This window comes from Poecilia reticulata, linkage group LG19 (genome assembly GCF_000633615.1).
Source record: "Poecilia reticulata strain Guanapo linkage group LG19, Guppy_female_1.0+MT, whole genome shotgun sequence".
Taxonomy (NCBI): Eukaryota; Metazoa; Chordata; class Actinopteri; order Cyprinodontiformes; family Poeciliidae; genus Poecilia; species Poecilia reticulata.
In genome coordinates, this window is record NC_024349.1 from 12,432,981 (window position 1) to 12,453,405 (window position 20,425).

General features: G+C 38.0%; 1 protein-coding gene across 1 annotated transcript; it reads right to left on the reverse strand.

The window, feature by feature from the left end:
• Positions 1-779: 779 nt before the first annotated feature.
• fshr (follicle stimulating hormone receptor) lies at positions 780-20,419 on the reverse strand (the record flags this gene model as incomplete). The annotated part of the gene is made up of 14 exons (XM_008437083.1): positions 780-2,721; positions 3,876-4,067; positions 4,304-4,485; positions 5,326-5,546; positions 5,624-5,809; positions 7,707-7,781; positions 7,865-7,933; positions 10,072-10,152; positions 10,394-10,468; positions 13,286-13,360; positions 13,444-13,518; positions 13,741-13,815; positions 14,800-14,871; positions 20,397-20,419. Coding segments are annotated over 14 exons (1,935 nt in total), but the record flags the coding sequence as incomplete, so codon positions are not given.
• Positions 20,420-20,425: the final 6 nt, after the last annotated feature.

Consider the following 20,425-nt stretch of genomic DNA (forward strand, 5'->3'; position numbering starts at 1 on the left):
TATTAAAAAAAAAAAAAAAGTGACAACAATCCATCTACACATTTTGCACAAAAAAAGCCGCAGCATAATTACATCTCAAAGACGATTACATGACCTTCGTTTTGAGCAGAATATATGCTCATAGGCTGGAGGAGAGTTGGAGGTATGAAGAGCTACAGCAGACAGAGTATGAGCAGATTATTAATCAGCAGGTCCCTGCAGTGTTCTTTTTAATAAACATCCCTCACTCTTAACATTAAACATTGAACAAACGTTGAATTTTTGATGCTGACATCCCACGTGTAAAACTTTGGTCTAATTTATTACAAGCTATCTCCGTTTGCAGCGACATCTTGTCGCACCAGAAGGACGATGTTTGCTAGGCGATAAGACAGATGAGGTCATGTGTTTACTTTTACTTTTATACGGTTGAGTTGTTGGAAACTTGACCCATCTGCAGGTGTAATCTAGTTGTAACAAAAACAACTCTATGTAGGACAGCGTTTCTGACCCAGATTCAAGCAAAACTAATCTTCAGTTCTGTGTTTGCATAGATTCCTTCAGTTCATACGTTTTAGACTGTGCTTTCAAATGAGGAGGTGATTCCTGGTGAGCTCTGTTTGTTCTCCAGGATCAGATATTATGAGTTTCCAGTCAAATGCAACATGAATTCTTCTTCAAAGTGCATCTAATGCACATTATCTGTTTGTGAACACCTTGTTTAATAACAAATTAAATGCGCAAAATTTGTTTCTTACAATCTTACAAGCACCACAATTAGCGATTAGCAAATCCAGCTGTTTTTTATTTTTTAAACTTTCAACCAGAAAGAAGCGCTCAGCTCATAAACAGCACATACATCTCCAAGGTCAGAGACAAATCGATCATTTGGTCCGAGCAGCAAACTGGGCCCTGGCGTCCAAAGTATTGGGCTGAAATTATTTGTAGAGCTACATGGGGCAGAATTTATCACACCCAACGTAACCACATCCTACCTCCATGTCAAGAAACCAGGAAGAAAAGCAATATGCATATGTTTTGCACCTTGTGCAGTACCGTACACGTGGCAGCGTTAGTGGGATAAAAGTCGTAAAAGGGGCAAATAAACGGTTTATTACAGCATCTGTCATGTGTGTTTTGACCACATAGCAGCCATGATGGCTTTTGTGGTTAGATTTGTGGTATTTCTGCAGCTTCTTCAGAGACATAATTGGCCTCTTGGTTGTTTCTCTGATTAACTCTCTACTTGACATATGTTAGTAGGCAAGAAGACTAAGAATAATCGATAAAAACAAAGAGATTTATATTCTTATATGCATTTTAACAGTTTTCTTACAGAGTTTGAGTAGAGCACCATGGTCCCATACTGTAAATTTGTGTCTATGCTCGAGTCCAGGTTATATAAAGAAATACATTGTTTTCTACTGTGTTGCCAAGTAACTTTAGCCTTAATGAGCAAAAACTGTTAGCTAATCCCAGGAGTTCAACCCCATAACCAATTAATCCTTTGGTTATGGGGTTAATTTTATAATCAGATTTCAATTTCTGAGGCAATATTTCAAAACTAGCTTTGAATTTTTATAATACTATGTGGCACATTAGTATATTTTTTCACTCTGAAATTAACTAAAATGTCACAAGTGCAACTTGAATCAACCAAGAAGTCCTTAGGCCTTTCAATCAGGAAATTCAGCAGGAGTTATGGTTGAGTTCAATCTCCCCCACCCCCCACATCAAACTATTGTTGAATAGATTTAAAAAATAAAGGACTTTGTCTTTGCTTCGTCTACAAATTGATGTCTACTTGAAGACATCTACTGACATCTAAATGTACCAACCAAACCTGACTTTCTATGTCTTTGTCTTGGGTAAATGGAACAGAGTTTAGGGGCTATAAAATGTAACTTTCAACACATTTTCTGGGCTAACAGCATAAAAACAAAAGCAGGTCAACCTTAAACAGCCACTAAAGGCGTCCATAGATGTCTAATGTTTGGAGGGACCAAATGAAGGCCAACCAGAAGCATGGATTAACTCATTCATATCCAAAATGTCAATCTGTTTAATTTCTCTTACATTTATATTTTCTTCCGTTATAAAGTGCCACATTGCTTTTAAACATTTCTTTATCAAATGGTCTTTGGCTTCTGTGAGGGAAAAAAAGGACCATCAATTGAAAGTCTTTAACTGTGATTACTTCGGTGACAATCAGAACTCCCGTTTCCCATCCAGACTCAACGTGTTGGCCAAGGAGTAAATGACCCGGCTGCTCTTCGGCGAGGTCCACGTCGGCTGCTGGCAGGATGAAGTCTCTGTCCGGTAAATTTGGGCTTGGGTCTTAAACAGGCCGAAGCGAGCTGCGAGGAGGAAAAAGTCCCGTCGGAAGGTGTGGGTGAAGAAGGCGTACAGGAAGGGGTTTGAGCATGAGTTGATGGGGTAGAAAAGAACCAGCAGAAGCTTGGCGTCTGAGACGGTGATGAGCGGGAGGTTGAGGGCGGCGGAGACAGCGAAGAAGGAGATGGGCGCCATGCAGACAAAGTCGGTGAAGATGAGGACAGCCATGCGTTGAGCCACTCGGGTGTCGGCATGAGCAGGCGCCGACGAGGGCTTGCGGTAGGTCAAGTAGATGCTGAGGTAACAACCGCAAACGCAGAAGAAGGCCAGGATGTTGAGGACCAGTAGAGAGACAACGTAGACCTGGGAGACCACAGACTCCACATCCATCGGCAGGCAGATACTCACCTGTACAGAGATATTGAGATATCTAAAGGTTACATGTCTCAGTGGACTTTATTCTGTAACTTATGTCATGCAATATGCAAGGTTATTTGGAAACTACTGAAGAAAATAAACTTAAAGTTGACCTAGTATGTCTCCTTGAACAGGTTAGGATGGGCTATAAAACATGTTCTTTACATTTTTTAATTATTTTTACACAAAATCATTTTCAGATAATGAGACATTTTAGGGCCTCTTCTCACTTTAAATCCAAATAAGCCACTGCTGGCCACGCCTCCAACTCAATGTTTACATGCACACATGAAAAACATTTGCAAATAAATGCGCAATTATACAACCATACATCATGGAAAAGCAGAAGTGGAGCCTCCTGAACAACCAACAAGAATGTAGAAGTGGTCTCTGAATGGTAAGTCAACAACAAAACATTTGTCTTTTCCAGCAGCCATTGTAGAGGTAAAACCAGCTGGCCAAAGGTGCTGGAGTTCTGCTCGGGTTGCTAGGCAATGGGCTAAGCTTAGCTGGGGTTGCTAGGTAACGGCACAGTACCCATTGAGTCACTGTAACCCTTTAATGAAAGAGGTTTATTACCCTGTCCTGCTTGTCTTATGAATGTCTGATACAGCTGGGGTTTGTGGAAATACATGTGACTGGAAGCACCTGGTTCCTCATTTACTAAAAAAAATAAAAAAATAAAATAAAATAAAATTCTGCTCAAACATTTGCCTTCATTAGGCATATGTAATTCAAATTATATCTGTGAATCATATAATTTAAACAAATAGCCAGCTGTTCAATAAACAAACAGCGTCGTTAAGTCCAAGGAGCACGTTAGACATGATCGTCCACCAAAACTCACAGACTGGACAAGCAACGCATTAATCGGAGAAGCAGCCAAGAGGCACAACGGTAACTCTTGAGGAGCCACAGAGAACCACAGCTCAGGTGCAAGAATCTGTTACACAAATGTGACTCGTATGGAAAAATGCGAAGAGGTAAGCCCAAAAGGTCCAATTTGGACAGCAAATTCAGAAAATATCTGAACAATATCGATCCTTTTCCATTTATACACTACTTTGGAGTTTGTGGTTGCATCAGAGCAACATTTTACGCTCAGCTCTTGCATCTTAAAAGGTGTTCAGCAACGTGCTACCTACTTTGCTGTAGCTGCTGACACCCACTGTGGGCAGCAATGCAGCCAGCAGGGAGAAGCTCCATCCAGTTGTCATGATGATGCAGGCGTGCCTCAGGCGAAGTTTGCGGTCGAGCCGCATGGCATTGGTGATGGTGTGCCAGCGCTCCACAGTAATGGCTGTTAGAGTGAAAACTGACAGCTCACTGGCAAACACCTGTAAATCACAGTAATTTAGTATCCGAACACAGACACTGATGAGACACGACATTAATGTATTCAGGCAACATGATGCGCACACACACACACACACACACACACACACACACACACGCACACACACACACACACACACACACACACACACACACACGCGCATACACACGCACACACACACACACACACGCACACACACACACACACACACACACACACACACACACACACACACACCGTGAAAAAGCCTGCAGCTTTGCAGCCGAAGCCCGACTGCCAGCTAATGGCGTGGTTGTAGTAGCGGCCGTGAGTGAGCATGTCCACGGTGGCGATCACTAGCAGGTAAATGCCCATGCAGAGGTCAGCGAAGGCCAAGTGGCACATGAGAAAACGAGGAACTGTCAGCTTGGATCGACTGCCTACGTCCAGGGCAGAGGGAGAAACAAATACTTCAGCTTGAWTAAAAAWACTAAATATATTGTAGTTTCAGCGCTGCACCAGCTGCTTTGTATGGAGGCAAACAGCACTGAAAAAGGAGACTGGAGCACCAAAGTGAAAATTYTTTTACCRATTGGTGACAAGTAATTGAATGAAGTTTGTTAAACTTAATTTATTTACGYTTGTTTAACTTGRCARCTTAATAAACTTAATAAATTAACTTGGGTAGACTTGATGTGATTCCTGGTGACCTATTAACACGATATATTTAATTAAGATGGATTGCTTGTTCTCTTTTTTCAGTGAGCAACCTGCAGCTCCTGAGGYACAAGTGGCTCTWTGGGTTGTAAAGCTTGCAGACCCCTGGTCCAGGCTACAGGGAGTGAAGAAGTGATMAAATTTGGTTTGTGTGATCATTTTAGAAAATACAATCTTCCTATTGCTCTTTTTAAGATAACWGTTACCAGGACAGTAAAAAGTCAAAATATTTTGGCACAAACACTTAAAAACTACCAGTAATGTTATTGGTAGACAGTTTTTATCAAGTTAATTACCACTGAGTGGGATTTTCTTCAAAGCAGTTAGATAATGTTGTAAWTTTTTTGTGYAAKCTAAATGATTTTATGAAATTATTACTCTGTGCTATATTMTTGAATGCCTTTTAGTGACTTTATCATCAGTAYGCACATCTTAAACTGCTAAAATTGTACAAAATGARTGACAAAAGAAAATCTCCTAATTTAAAACCTCATTTAGGAGCCAGAAAATGGCCCCGCAGGGCAAATTTTATGTAGTTGTCACATAGTTTGCTACACTTTTACCTAACAGCACCAGTAGAACCACTACATTGCCAAGCAGTGCGAGAACAGAGATGATCCAGATGAGGATCCGCAGGAGGACGGGGGACATTATGTCCTCACATGGATTAAAGCTGTCAGGCGTCGGGCTGCARGAGACGGAGGTGGAGTTGGAGCAGTGCTCCCTGAAGAAGGCCGGGATGGTTTTCGCCTCAGGGTGGTTACACAGAGAGGTCCACCTCGATCTGTCGTGCAACAACACAAAGTAAGGAAAAACGTGCAGCACCTGTTGGAAAAAGTATCATTCTGATGAGACCTCTACCTGTTTCTGTGCATGTTTTTGAAGGCGCAGCAGTGTGAGGAGTATGTCAGTTTGGCTATGTGGAGTTTTGCGTAGCGCTGTACAATAGGAAGCTCTTTGAGGTGATAAGCAGATTCTGCTAACAGCTTCTTCAGACCGCCGAGGATGGAGTCCGGCAGAGAGCTGACAGCCGTCTGAGAGACGTCCCTGCAAATGCAGAGAAACACAACCAGKTTTTCAGTTTGTTTTCACTAATAATCCTGAATTGCTTGCCATGGTGTTAGATCTGCCAGTAATTGGTGTCAATTATGTACAAACCGTATCCAATCCAATTTACATGAAGTACACTTAAAAACAACAAAATGGCCGCTGTAAAACACAAAATCTTACCAGGTATTTCTGCTCTTGTTTCTACTGCACATATGTTCRTGCACTTGAAATAAGACAAAACTAAATTATAAGCAACTTTCAGAAAAAAAAAGAAGCTTGTTTTAGAACAATAAGTCCTTGCAGATTATTTAACTCATAACAGGAAAAGTGGATTGTTATAAGTGAAAAAATCTGWAAATTCAACCAGTACGTTCCTTCAATATTAAGGAATTATTTACTAAAAACAATCTTATATATCTTGCTGAATAGTTGCAAGGTATTATTGTCTTATTTCAATTGAACTGAGGTAWTTGCAGTTGAAATTAGAGCAAAAATACCTGGTAAGATTTTGTGTCTTTGCGGTGAAGATRAAATTGCTAAACATCAAGAGAATAAATTCCCATCAATTAAAGAAATATAGATATTTTCACCAAAAGTTAAAAGTTATCACCAGACATGGTGAAAACATCCTTTTCTTAAATTATGGGACTTTTCAAATATTTTTGGTTTCATCTTTGCTTTTCAGTTCATTTTCTGGCCTTGGTATTTTTGGTATATCTTGATCTGTTTTTTTTTTTTTTTCTTTTTTTTTTTTACAATTAAAAGTAAACATACACTCATTTAAGAACATTTTTCAGATAACTAATAGAGCTGGGTGATAAACAATTTTTGGTTTTTGGAGGTTTAAGTTTTGGAAAATCTGTAATTTTTTTCCCAGCAGTACATTMACTGGGTTTCCATAGTTCAGAGTGATGTCATCACACGCAGGGCGGCCATCTTGTTTAACAAGCATGTTTCTGTTTATTTGAACGTTGAATTCAGATCAACTCTAAGATGGAATATAATGACCAGAATAAGTTTCTTTTTTTTAAATTATGAGAATAAAGTCATAATATTACAAGAGTACAGTCATAACAATATGAGAATAAAGTTGTTCAGTCRAAATAATATGAGAATAATGTCACAATTTTAGCAGAATAAAGTTGTAATATTAGGACAATGAAGAAGTTATTTTATGAGAACTTCAACATAAAAACTACAAACAAATTTGAATGAGGAATACTGGGCATTTTGTGAAATTATACTTTGGTATCATTTTCGCAGATAAGGAAATACTTCATGTTTCCAAGAAAAAAAATCACTGTTGACGCTTTTTCTCAGTTTTATGACATTCATCTGGTAAAATTGCATCTTTATTCTGCTAATATTATGACATTGTTGTAGCCTAATATCCCATAATACGTACAACTCACATTAAAATAAAAGCCACTTTCTGGAAATATTTTCCTTATTTTTTTAGAAAGGAAAGCAAGATAAAAACTTAAAATTGAAGCCATTTTATTTAAAATTGATTAAATAGACTCTATTGAATATTAGATATTTATCAATTTGAAATAAATATTTTCATACCACAGGAATTATTCAAATTTTAGAGATTAAATAAATGCAGGAATGATCCAGAACAACTTGTTAAACTGTCAAGCTGCTCCCGTTTGATTGACATGCTGGACAGTAGAGGACATGTCTCATCATTGGAGGTGGGAAAATCTCGCGCATTGAAATTCGCTGCCTGCATTCGCTCACAATCTATTTCTTTAACCTCCAATTTTAACCGTCATCCACATTTCTGTTTTAAATAGAATGCTGACAGACCGTCGCCTGCTCTGACTTTAAAAGGTGGCGCTGAAGAGGGTGAACGATCAAGGCACGAGATAAGAGGGGATGTAATGCTTACAGCACCACCAACGCACTGGAACCCGCAAAGGCATCGGGGCTGATGTGAGCAAGCTGCTTGTTTCCACTCAGAAGCCTGGAAAACAAGTTAAAAGCAGAGAAATTAAACGTGGWAGTCRAAATTGCGTGCTTGTAGCTGTGCGTCTGTCCGTGACTCACAATCTGTACATCTTTGTTCCGTTGAAGGCGTCACTCGCCACCTCCTTGATGCCATTTCTGGTGAGCCGTCTGTCATCAGAAAGAGAAGCCAAAATCTCAGTCACATGGCTCAGGCGGYGAAAATTTATCCGAGCTGCTGATGCCAAACTTGCTGTTTGCACTTCCTTTGTTCCCACAAACTAAAGCTGTGCGGCCGCAGACTTTCAGCTAAACAGTTAGTAAGTGACTACTGCCTCAGCTGCTCTTTCCTCCTCTTTTCTTTTCTTCTGTTCTACAGAAGCGGTGATAAAGTCGTTGGTGAGATTATGAAACCTGGATCCCATGGGTACAGACGAGCACTCTGAAGGCACCCCACTCATCCTACTGAAGAGCAACGGGAAGGAAGCTCAAAGCAAACAYAAACTTGTAATTTGTGATTGTTCTGTGCATCCACCTACCATATTTTGTATTGCTTCATAACCATTCTGAATTATTTTATGTTTTTTCTTCTTCTCTGSTCCTTTTTATAATGTTGTGGTCATTTTATGGCCCTTTTCGGGTAGATTTTTTTAATGATCATATACCTTTTCTGCTCTGCATCCCCAGAACCAGAACCAAACGAGGAGAAGCAGCATTCAGCTCGAATCTGGAACAAACTTCCAGAAAAMTGTAAAACAGCTGAAACACTGACTTCCCTTAAATCTCGACTAAAGAGATTTAAAGGAAGGAACCCATCCATTTAGAGTTGTATTTGAAACGTAATCAATTACGAATTTAACAATGGCACTTGACTTAATGTAATGTTTTAATTGTTGATTCTATGTTGCATGACTTTGTGTTTTTGTTTATTATGTAAAGCACATTGAAATGCCTTGCTGCTGAAATGTGCTATACAAATAAAATTTGATTGATTGATTTTCCTGGTTTCTGAATTGAATTTTAGAAATGCTGCATGTCTTCAGAACCACTCTGCATCTTTTTGTAATCCTTGTTTCCTTTCCAACTGCACCAAGACGACTACCTTGGCTGCTTCTGAACATTTTATAACCACTTTTGGMTTTTACAGAAGCAGCAAGTTAAGTGCCAGAGTGTTTATTGGCTGCAGAGGCTCGCTGATGTTCCTGCAGCTATTTGGAGCCAGAAAAACGTCACATTTTTAATTTGTGTAATTTTAACACTTTTTATTCTGTTGTATGCATGATACACAGAAAAGCTAAATMCAAACATCTATTATTCTGTCTTTTACCTAAAGACTATGGCAGACAAGCAAACCTGCCACGAGAAGTCAAAGTATATTTATGTGTTAGAATGGACCAGTTATGTTCATATCTACGCGCAATTAAAAATCTTTTTGCAGACTTGAAAACTAATGTGTTCATGTGTCCATCTAATCTGAGCTTCAGCTTTTTTAGGCTGCAAATAACTGGAAAGTATTTCAGTCTTTTGATGTGCAAAGCTGGTAGAGAGATTCACTAAAACCACCTGCAGCTATAACTTAAAATGTGATTCTACAAAGTATTGACATACATTGAGGCCACATTTTCCATATGTTTATGTGTAAAAATGTTCCACTTCACAATTGTGACTACAAGGTTTGTTATTTTTCACATAAAGTCTCTGCAAAATACGTTGGCYTTTGGTTGTGATCTGACAAAATAATCAAGCRGTTGTGAAAACCTTTGATTTTAAAACAGCTTTGATTGAATTTAAATACAAATTTCTGGAAATATTTGTAGCAAACTCTCCAATGGAAGACAGCACACATCATTTTYATGAAATTTCTGCACTTGTTTTGAAAAAACTACAAATGCAGCAAGTTGCCTTCTTTCCTGTTTCTTCTTCTGAATCAAAACTRTCACCTGCTTTTAGAAGATAAATGTAATATATATTATATTTCACTCTGTCACAAACAACTCTGGTGTTTGAGGTTCTGTCGATATATTTCCCCTTGTTTGTAATTCACAGAAACACACATAAATATGGATGGCTTGTCCTCTAAATGCATGAATAATTCCTCATTTAAACGTGTTAGAGCATTGAGATGCCGTTTGCTTGTAAAACCGACCTTTCTGTTTCTTTTAATTTACAAACAGATGCTCCAAGTTTAGCTTGCTCCCATTTTGCAAGAACTAAACATGTGCAGTGGTTTAGTAGAGCCATCCCTATGAGGCGCATGAATGCAAAAGGAAAATGGAAGCAGCCGGAGGGAAAGAAGATGATTATCTTACATTTCCTCGATTGGTTTTGTGCAGAGGCCTCTGAAGGCATTGGCAGGGACAGTTTCTATGTTGATGTTGTCCTGGAGGTCACTGTGCAACACAAAGGGCAAAAGACATATGGAGAAAAAAAAAGTAATGTGTGTTTAGCACAAACTGATCTGCAATGATCTGTGTGTGTCTATTTTAAAGGCGGTAAACGTGTGTGATGTCCTCAGGCCATGTGCTTTAWTTCARTGTGCCTATAAATTCAGATCCATGTGGAAAGGATGGTGTGTGGGTGTTTTAGCGAGTGCGCTCTTGCGGGTCATTTCCATCATACGCTGACACCTACAACAGAAAACCTCGGGCYGCAGACTGGATCTTGGAGAGGTCTGGAAAAATTTGCAGCCCGGTGTTGGAGATAGTTCTGTGGAAATACGACAGCCAAATGTTACTTCCTTCATTTTGTAACCAACAGGCAAGCAGGCGCCACGTGAGAATGAAACCGGGTACAACGTAGCAAACAGACAAACAATGGAGATCCTTCGAGAATATGTCAAGGTGAAAGGGAAATAAACGCGGCTTCAGTCTAAAACTATTAGTGTTGACAGAAATTTTAACGCTTATAAATGCACCGTTACTGTTCATGTGCGTTTTGCAAAGAGCTGCATGGACTGCAATAAATATTAAATAAAATTTTAACACTAAGTAGTATTTTTTTTTTCAGTGCAGCACAAATAAAGTAGTTGAAATGTGACGAATTCATTAAGAAACAACAGCTAAATTGTTGACAAAATGTCAACAGACAAAATGTCTTCTGTTTCATTGTCAGAACAGAAGACATTTTCTAGACCAATTTTCATCTTAATGAAACTTTTTTTTTTTTTCAAATTAAAATGGAAATAGTCAGTTTTACTTTGTGTTAGTTTAGTTCGGTCTTGTAGCTGGACACAACAAATTTGACTTCGACTTCAAGTGCTCACAGCGCACAGATGCAATGTGTAAATCCATAAACTTTAGAGGGAATAAAATGAGGATAAATGAGCAGTATGCACATGTATTTGCAGCCATTTTTTCTTTAGAGCATTGTTGTGCAAATGTGCTTATTCTGTTTCATAGCAGAGGAGCTGATTACTTAGGCAATAAGGTGTTTATTGTGTTCATTAGAGAGACAGCCTTTGGGAACAAAATGTGTCTTTGCTGTCTGATTTTTTGCAAATAGTGCTTTAGAGAGTCAAGCTTATGGTAAACATCTAAACGGCTCGTGGAGGTATTGATGCTACTTGTGCAAGAGAAGATGCTCACCATGACATTTTGTGACAATAACCTACATTATTGAATCTCACAGGTTTTTCGAATGTTGTGCAATCCTTGTGCAAACTCTCAGAAAGATTAAATTACTTTTGATGCCTTTGCAGAAAAAAAAATTAGACAAATGTAGTTTTAATATGTATGAATCAAACCCCAAAACACACAGCAGAAATGATGAAATCAGAAAAACAACAAGAAAAGTTATAAATTATAGAAGCAACACAGGCCAGGTGTGAGGATTGACAAAGGTCTGATGTGCAGAGAAAACAGGGCAAGATGATCTGAAGCAAACTGGGGAACAGACAGCAGAAATACTGAAGAACATGAAGCAAAAACAAAATACACCAGTCAGGATGGTCTAAAGTGGAGAAAAGAGAGCTAAAATATAAAAACAGATCTAGTACAAAGTTTGGAGAACCAGTCAAATATGAACCACTACGACACAAAGAACAAGTAAGGAAACCTGCAGAGGTTTTCACAAACTGTTATCCATTTTTTTACATTTGACATGATGATGATCTCTTCATTCTGTTCTCTTCATAATGTTCTTCTAAATAATGTATAGTGCAACAAACTGCCCTTAAAAGTTACGTAATTAATACAAACACGAAAAGGTATATGATGATTGACAGCCTCTTCTTGGGATCAGCTTTCAAGTCAGACTCCAGTAGAGATTGTTTCCCTGGATTCCTAGATATCTCGGCTCCTCAGAGATGTAACTTATGTAAAGGGAAAAGTCATTTTACGGGGATTGTTGCACCCGCAGGACCATGGAGAAGTGGACTCTATGCTCTTTAAACCTGGGATTATGACGCCGCAGAGTGAGGAAACTCTGGAAGCATCGTAAGCTGGTTCTCATGCCCCAATCCAATGATCAGGTTTCACCTTGAGGAGGGGAGTGGGTCATTTTCCTTCGATCCAAAACTCAGCACTCAGGCAAAAAGTCCAGGTCAGCCACATTGAGGGTCAGAAAGTCAGAACTAATCCAGAATCCAGGTACATGTAGCAGAAGTCAGAGGAAAGGCAGAGAAACTCACAAAGCAGCAGCAGCACAGGTGGCAGCAATCAGGCAGCCAACAGGGGTGGGAGGGGCAGAGCAGGAGAGCAGCATGTAACATTGAAATCATGACAGTTGGACAATATTACGAGTAGTTTCTCCAAAAATGCTTGACCCTTTTGAGGCTTGTTCCATGAATATTTGTGCGAGCCGAGATGTCCTAGACTCTGCTTAAAGTCCAAGCTTTGTTGCAATGYGGGCTTGTTTTTCTAATAACGTTAGCATTCCAGTGTTTTAAAGGTGTTCAAGTTACTTTAGAATTCATTTTTACCCATTTCTCCAACCAACTCAGTCTGAAACAAGTGGAAGAGGAATGGAGGATAAATTTAAGCATCACGCAACCATTGCATATTTTCTGACAGATATCTGAGCAACAAACAAGCTTAAATTAAGAAACAAAAATGTTCCAGACGCTGATTTATGTCTCGATGCTGCGCTAGGATGCCCTTGTTTAGACAAACAGTTTAAAAATATATTTTTGTCACCACACAGAGCCGAGTTTTTGTGTCCCAGTTTTCACAAAATGGGCCAAGCTGAACGCTACAGATGATAGAATCCCTGAGAGACTTAACCAGTGAGCAATGAATCACATAATTGGCTACTTGGAGATTGTTTCAAAAATATAAAAACAATTCAATTACTTGGAAACTATTAGTGTTACGACCATGGAGTTCGGGGTGAATAAAACTGTGGGAAAGTCTAAATTGGTGGTTGGATGTTTGACGTTTGATTTGCCGTCAGGGGGATCCGAGCTAATTAAATAATCATGGATTTGGTTGTGTGGGTCCTCAGAAGTAGGCTCGTCAACCATGACCTACTTTGAACTCACAATTAGTTAAAAAAAAAAAAAAACAGACAAAATGTGAGAGCACTCACAGACGGCGAAGGCTCACGATGTTCCTGAAAGCATCTGGATGAATGGATCTCAGGTGTTTGGATTTGGTTATCTCTCTGAAAGAAGCAATTTGTCAGTTYCACACTTTAAAAACATAAAAAAATCTAATATATCAAAACTAACTGCCAGTTGTACCCACATTTCAGCGAGCTCTGGGAGATCGGAGAAAGCGAAAGCTTTTATCGTCTCTAAAGAGAGATTTTCAGAAATGCAGCTGAAAGAAGCAGAAGAACATGACATGTGTTTAAAAATAAGCCTCTCTGGGCCTCATTTGCACTTATTGTTAAGCATATTTTGTTTCCATTCTTCTGACACGTGCACTCGTGAGGAGACTCCTCAGAGTTTCTGGTTCTTCTTGTTCCAGGACAAAGACTAAACACGCGGCTGTTTTGGAGGAAACGGGATGCACACCAGGTTGGGAGATGTGAATACTCACACGTCGGAGAGCTGAGGCAGACCGGCAAAGGCAGATGCACCGATGCTCTGCAGGATGTTGTTCTGCAGGATGAAACTAAGATGGGAAGAGACAGAAAGGAAATAAATATATTAATAAAGCAGAACTCACTGGTATTCTCAACACGAGGTTGCTGCAAGAACTGTCCAACATTGATAGAAAGTAAAAGAACTGATTTTTTAAATGGATATTTGGGGGATGGCTTCCCARTCTGGTTCTATTAACATAATCCACAATCTTAAAAATGCATTTCACTTAATTACAATATGATATAAAAAATCAAATTTATTATGTTTTGGTTTAGAACCTCATATAATATCATAAATAAAACAAATTTGTTAGGTTTTGTTTTTTTGGGCGGGGGTCAGGGGGGGCTCTGGTTTGGGGAATAAAGAAATTCCTCACCCTTTAGATGGCCCACAAAATAACAAAATCTATTTCCTTTAAAAAGCAAAACAACAGGCAAGTTAAAATAACACATTCTGAGGTGATTTAAACTGCTAAAAAAGTAAAGTACAAAGAAAACAGTAATCCTCTATGATAAAAAATACAGATTCTGATGGTTCATGAAAAAAGTCAATGATTACCATGGCAACACAGACTGTCCATTCACATATCGTCACCTTCCTGGAATAATGACGCAAGTAATTTTTTTTAACCAAAAGATGAAAAAAATAAATAAATCACTTTTGGGAAAAATGACTAAAGCCATTATTTTAGAAGGGTGACAATATGACATAATTATGAAGCAAACACTAAAGGTGATGAACGATTCTAGCCAAAATAAAAAAATATGTTACGCCTCCCCTTATCCAACCACCATCAACAACAAATGCATCACATTTATCCTGTGATCGTTTTTCTTCATCAGTTTTATTTTCCTCTATTTTTCTAAGCCTTTTTGAATCATTTTATAGTTTCATAATTTCTGTGTAGCGCAGTAGTTTTCTGTCTTTTAACATTTAAATATATATATATTTTTTGGTCTTCCTCAGGTAACTACGCAGAGCATCAAATGAAAGTCATGAGCATCAAACTCACAGCTTTCTGAGGCGATGCAGGCTGGCGAAGGAACGCTGCTGAATCTCTCTGATCTGAGTCTGCTTCACTTCCCTACAACACCATTAAAAAAAAAACTGTAAATATCTGGGAAATTGTACTGAAATGCAGTTGAGTACATTTATTTATTTATTTTTACAGTAAACAGAACATGCACAAAAAACATGAATGAGCTTTACAGGAGCATCTTGGCCAAAATGACAGCAGCAAAGTTCAAATGCATTAATCGTCAAATGTCACCAAACTGTAAACATATTTTAAAAAGTTAAATGACTTAAGTTAGTGAGACATATTGTTGTGGGTTTGATCATTTCTTTGTTTATTTATGTTTGAAAGGGCTTGCCATACTCTATTAATGTGGAACACATTGTTAGAAAACTGCTGCCAAATAGGTTAATTCCTTTAGATTTAATTTCTCTCTTTTTTCTCGTGTCCTGTTTTCATGTTTCCACTTTGGTTTGTTTCACTAATGAACACAGCTCCCTTCGTGTTAATTATTCACCTTCCCTCTTTCTCCCTGCTTTGCTTTCCTTCACAGCTGTTCCAAATTCCTGCTCCAACACACCTGAGTCAAAAGGCTGAATTACCGCCTTGGCATGTCGGCAGGTTTCACAAAAACCTGGTTATTAACCAGACTTTATACTCAGGGATGCATCTGAAAGTTGCAGGTCATGGGCATGTGAAATATGAAGAAACATGTAACTCAAATTCTCTCTGAAAATGTAAAAAATKAGGCACATTCATGGGGCTTTCATCATTTTTYAAAGTAAGTATTTAAACACTTAAATTCTTAAATTTGTGTATTTTACAGGTCAGTAAAATTCTGTAAAATGAAACGGAGCAAATTTGTCAATTTGCAGATTTTTAAGTATAACTTAAGATGAAACGATGAAGGAGGAAAATAATGAGCGACTCATTTTGAGAAACAAACGTCTTTGCACTAATGGTGTGTGTGTGTGTGTGTGTGTGTGTGTGTGTGTGTGTGTGTGTGTGTGGGAGAAGCGGAGCGGGTTTTATCTGGATTTCCCTACTGAAATGGCCATCAGTAGCTGCATAACTGTGAATATCACAACTCTTCCTAAGCCTTGACCTTTGACCAGACGAGAACAGACAGACACGCGCACACACACACACACCAGAGGCTGGGACTTCACTTCTCCAGGGATTAGTTGCTACTTTTGGCAAACAAGAATGTCCTTGTGATGTGAATGTGTACGTGTCAGCAGTATTTCTGTGTGGGATGAGGTGCAGTCGAATTGTTTCATGTGTRTWCRTGTGCTTCAGATTTTTTTTTCTCCAAATCTTTAGATCAAGCTTCAACTTGCCCTGTCAAAAAACCTACATTTTTCTCTTTTTGTAAGGGTCAAACACAAGGCTGCATCGTTTTGATGTAAGAGAGGCTTGTGGTCTGCATTCTGCTAGCGAAACTTTTTGTTTCCTTTAGCCAAACCACTGGAAAAAAGTATTCTGACTTTATTCCATCAAAATAATGAGAGAAAGTGAGATTTATTTCATGTTTGTTTATTTATTAAATCTATTTAGTAAAGATGGACTTTGTATTTTTGGTCTAGTTTTTCGTGCAAATATGTCTCTAGAAATAGGAGCTTGTTTTAAGTCAAATCCTTAATATTAATTAGGAAGTACTAGTTCTACTGGCRTGTTACTTCACTTATAACAAGACATGTTTTTTCTGATGTTATAAGTGAAATAGTCTGCAGGTGGATCTTGTAYTTTTTCATCAATATCAAGGAATTATGGACTTAAGCTCTTATAGCTTGCTGAAAAGTTATAGGGAATTTTGATTAGTTKTAAGTAGGGCTGAAATGATTAATTGCATTTATGAAATGATTAATTTAGCAGTTGATTAATCGGTGACTGAAGTATTCAGACTCAAACGAAAAGGCTGCTTACTGAAAAAAACTATATMTTCAGAGCAGTATTTAAGCTATTTTTTTGTATAAAAGCATCCTTTGTCTATAAATGTGTTTTGGCGAAAACCCTCAAGTGGCATCAAGSTTCAYCTGATTCAGATTCACTTRAGGAATTCTATCTTATTGCTTATTAAGCACTAAATGTTTATTTTCTTACTTAAAAAATGATCTGAWTTCTTTATTTGCATGTCTTAATATATTTCTAATGTTGTATAAGAAAGGTGTAAATGAAAAATCAGTAAAATGTGCCAATTTCTTGATCCAATTAATAGATTTAGTCAATCGCTAAAATAATCATTAGTTGCAGGCCTAATTTCAAGTGTGCTAAGATATTTGCACTAGAAACTAGACAAAAAAACTGCATTTTTGCAGTCTGCATGGATGGATGCTTTGCTCTCTATATTTGCTGCATGACAATAAAACCTGACTTAAAAAATGACTTCTGTCGTGATGCGCAGAAGTGTTCAGTATGCCAYATCAGTATCTCTCCTCCTTATTGAGGCCCTATAGTTCAAACAAGATAAAATCAATATACATTACCATGATCCAACAGAGTATAGTAATGGTTGCATGAGAGGAGCCTGAGGACTGAGATATGAGGTGGATACCAATTATCTGTCCTTACAGATAATTGGCATCTGTAAGGACACGGATACCAATTATCTGTCCTTATAGACAGATAATTGTCTGTAAGGACAACTGTATCTGTGTCCTTACAGATACAGTAAGTTTGAAATGTTGCGTTAATCTTAACAGGGATACAATTGTACAAAAAAGCTCAAATTTAAACACAAGCATCTGTACTAACATTTGGATAAATATTCAATGTAATCCTGCTTTCTCCGTTCCAATTGTCTGTTGTCCACTGTCTGTTTTAGCTAGAACTGCKACTAGTGATTTAGAAAATCRTTCACACCCCTTGAACTTTATTCATAATAAATGTTTCTGTTTTTTATTTTTTGCTCAAACTCTGACGCGGACCACAAAGTGAACTCTTGTTCACCTGAAATCCCAGGTCTCAGTTCGGTTGAAGTGAACTCTGGTGCAGCCCGAACGCATGTAAATACCAAGCAGACTGGAGACCGCTCCAAAAACAGGAAGCAGACTTAAGCGCAGGGCATTCTGGGTAAATAGAACCAAAAAAAAGTGAAGTGTACTTACCAATACCTGACATTTTTGCACTCATGTCATCTTCGGAGGTTTTCATGTATGGTTCAGTGGTTCTTGGTGCAGCGCCACCACAGGCGAGGGGTGAACAAGTTTTTGAAAAGGTTTAGTCCGTTTGACACGAGATGGAGTGAAAGCGAACCACACCAGCGGAAAATGTAACAGATGTTGCAGTTTTGGTTCCCAATAAAAATKAGTCTACCGAACTATTAGGTGAGAAAAAAGACTTGGCTATAAACTAAAAACAACCAAAATAGTGGAAGTTCTTTAAAACATAGAGGGAGAAATCTGATAAATATTGAGATGTATGGCCAGTTTATTGGTCTCTCCCTCTAAAACCCCATGACAAAGTAAGCTAAATATTGCTGTCCTTTTGAAGTATTTTGGCAGGCATCGTTAAAAATGTAGTCGTCTGGACAAATGTGCAAGGAAGCRGATAAAAAGCAGACCTCCCTCGTCATCACCCTCCTCCTCGTTGTACCAACATTGCATGGTTTTTGCTGCCTGATCTCTGATAGCTGAAACATACAAAGTCGCATTGCATGCAGTGAGATACGCCAGGAGCTACTTCAGGTTTATGCGAGCAGCAAACGCAGCRACACAATGGTTTTAGACTTAAGTGTTTATTTGCGGTGAATGCTTTAAGCTGTGGCTGCACAGTGTTGCATGTAATCCTTGATTCAGTTAATGTTTAATTAGACCAGCTTTGGAACGTTCAGTACAAGATTTAGTACAAAATTTAGCCAAAGGAAAGCGGTGAGGTTTGGATGAATCTAAATCAATATGCACGTAGAAAAGATGGGAGTGTGTAAATATTGCATAATCTTTCAATATTTAATGATGAGATGATGGTGAAGGGAGTGTTTTCTACAAAGTGTCTTGAGAGGTTTTCACTTGTTCAAAAKAACAATATGAGTTTTAGTCGATATAAAACGCAACTGGAGTTTTGATCATTGTGCAGCTTGAGGGCAAACTTTTCACATCTGGAAAATACCTTATGAGTTTTTACATGTCGCATTACAATCACCAACTTCACTGTATTTTGATGAGATTTTATGTGATGGGTCGGGAGCAGAAGGAAAATTATGTATGATTTAAATTTTTTTTTTTTTGTAAATCAAAACCTGAAAAGTGTTGCCGTTAACTTTTTAAAACCTAAATAAAATGAATACAATTAAAGATTCATATGGATAAATCTAATCTGTAAAGGCCTCAGAGATTTGTGCAGACGTGGTAACATTGGAGGAGCTGCAGTGATTCACTACTCAGGTGGGTTAGTAAATATAATCCTGTATACAATCCTGGAAGAAAACTTGCTCAAGTTTGTGAAAGACTTAAGAGAGAAATGGATAAACTTATGCWTATCTGTGTTGGAATGGTTTAGACCTGCACTGCAAAAACTAAATMTGTTCAGTTACTTTTCAGCAAGACGTAGGAACTTCTTTTAAGTAAATAATTCCTTAATATTGATGAAAAGTAAYGGCTCCTCTAGCTGATTATTTCACTTATAAGGTGACATTTTTTCAATGTGATGAGAAATAATTTGCCAGTGGAACAAGTACTTTTTTAGAACATTAATTTACTTATAACTCCTATGTCTTTCCGAAAAGTTACTTGTAATTTAGTTTTGTCTTATTTCAAGTAAATAAACATATTTTTGGTCTGGTTTCTAAAGCTAAGATTTTGTGYTCTTGCAGTGTAAAGTCTAACTTGGAATCTGTGGCAATAGTTGAAAGCTGATGATTAAGTAAACGCTCCATCCAGCCTGGCTGAGTTTGAGCTATTTTGCTGTATTTCAGTCTAGATGTGCAAAGCTGATGGGAACGTAATCCAATAGAGTTGCATCTGTAATTGCAGAGAAAATGGTTCTRCAAAGTGTTAATTCACAATTAGGAGGATGGATACAAATGTATATCATACTTTCCATATTTTTAATTTTGAGAAACTTCTTTTTTCCGTCCAGTGACACTCCGCTTTAGTTTGGTTTATCGAATAAACTACAAGCAGAATTTGTTGTACAGTGTCTTCTCCAAATGTTGGTTGAGTTGCATTAGAAACACTTGGAAGTGTGACAATGTTTTTCACTGAAACCAACAATGAATATTTAAAGCAGATGCTTAAAAATCAAATCCTAACACTGCACAACATGAAGATGTTTTCTGGCAGTAATTGCAAGAAACCCCCTCACTAAAGATGGAAACTGATAATGAATGCTGCTTTATTTTAGAAAACTAATTGAGCTGAGAAAGATGTTGATCAATCACATTSATCTTTCCAAAGAGGAAAACCCATTAACACATTAAATCAGAGCCAAGGGAGCAAAGAGCTACTCAATACCCTAAATCTTTTTTTTCTTTTTTGCATTGCTGCTCTTGAAAATGAAGCCTTTTAGCTCCATTACTACACGCAGACAACAGATTATGTCCAAAATTAGTAGTTGCATCCATGTGTGCTCTTAAGAGTGTGCGTATGTTTACTCACAGGCACCAGGTGTTGCTGGAAATGTTGGG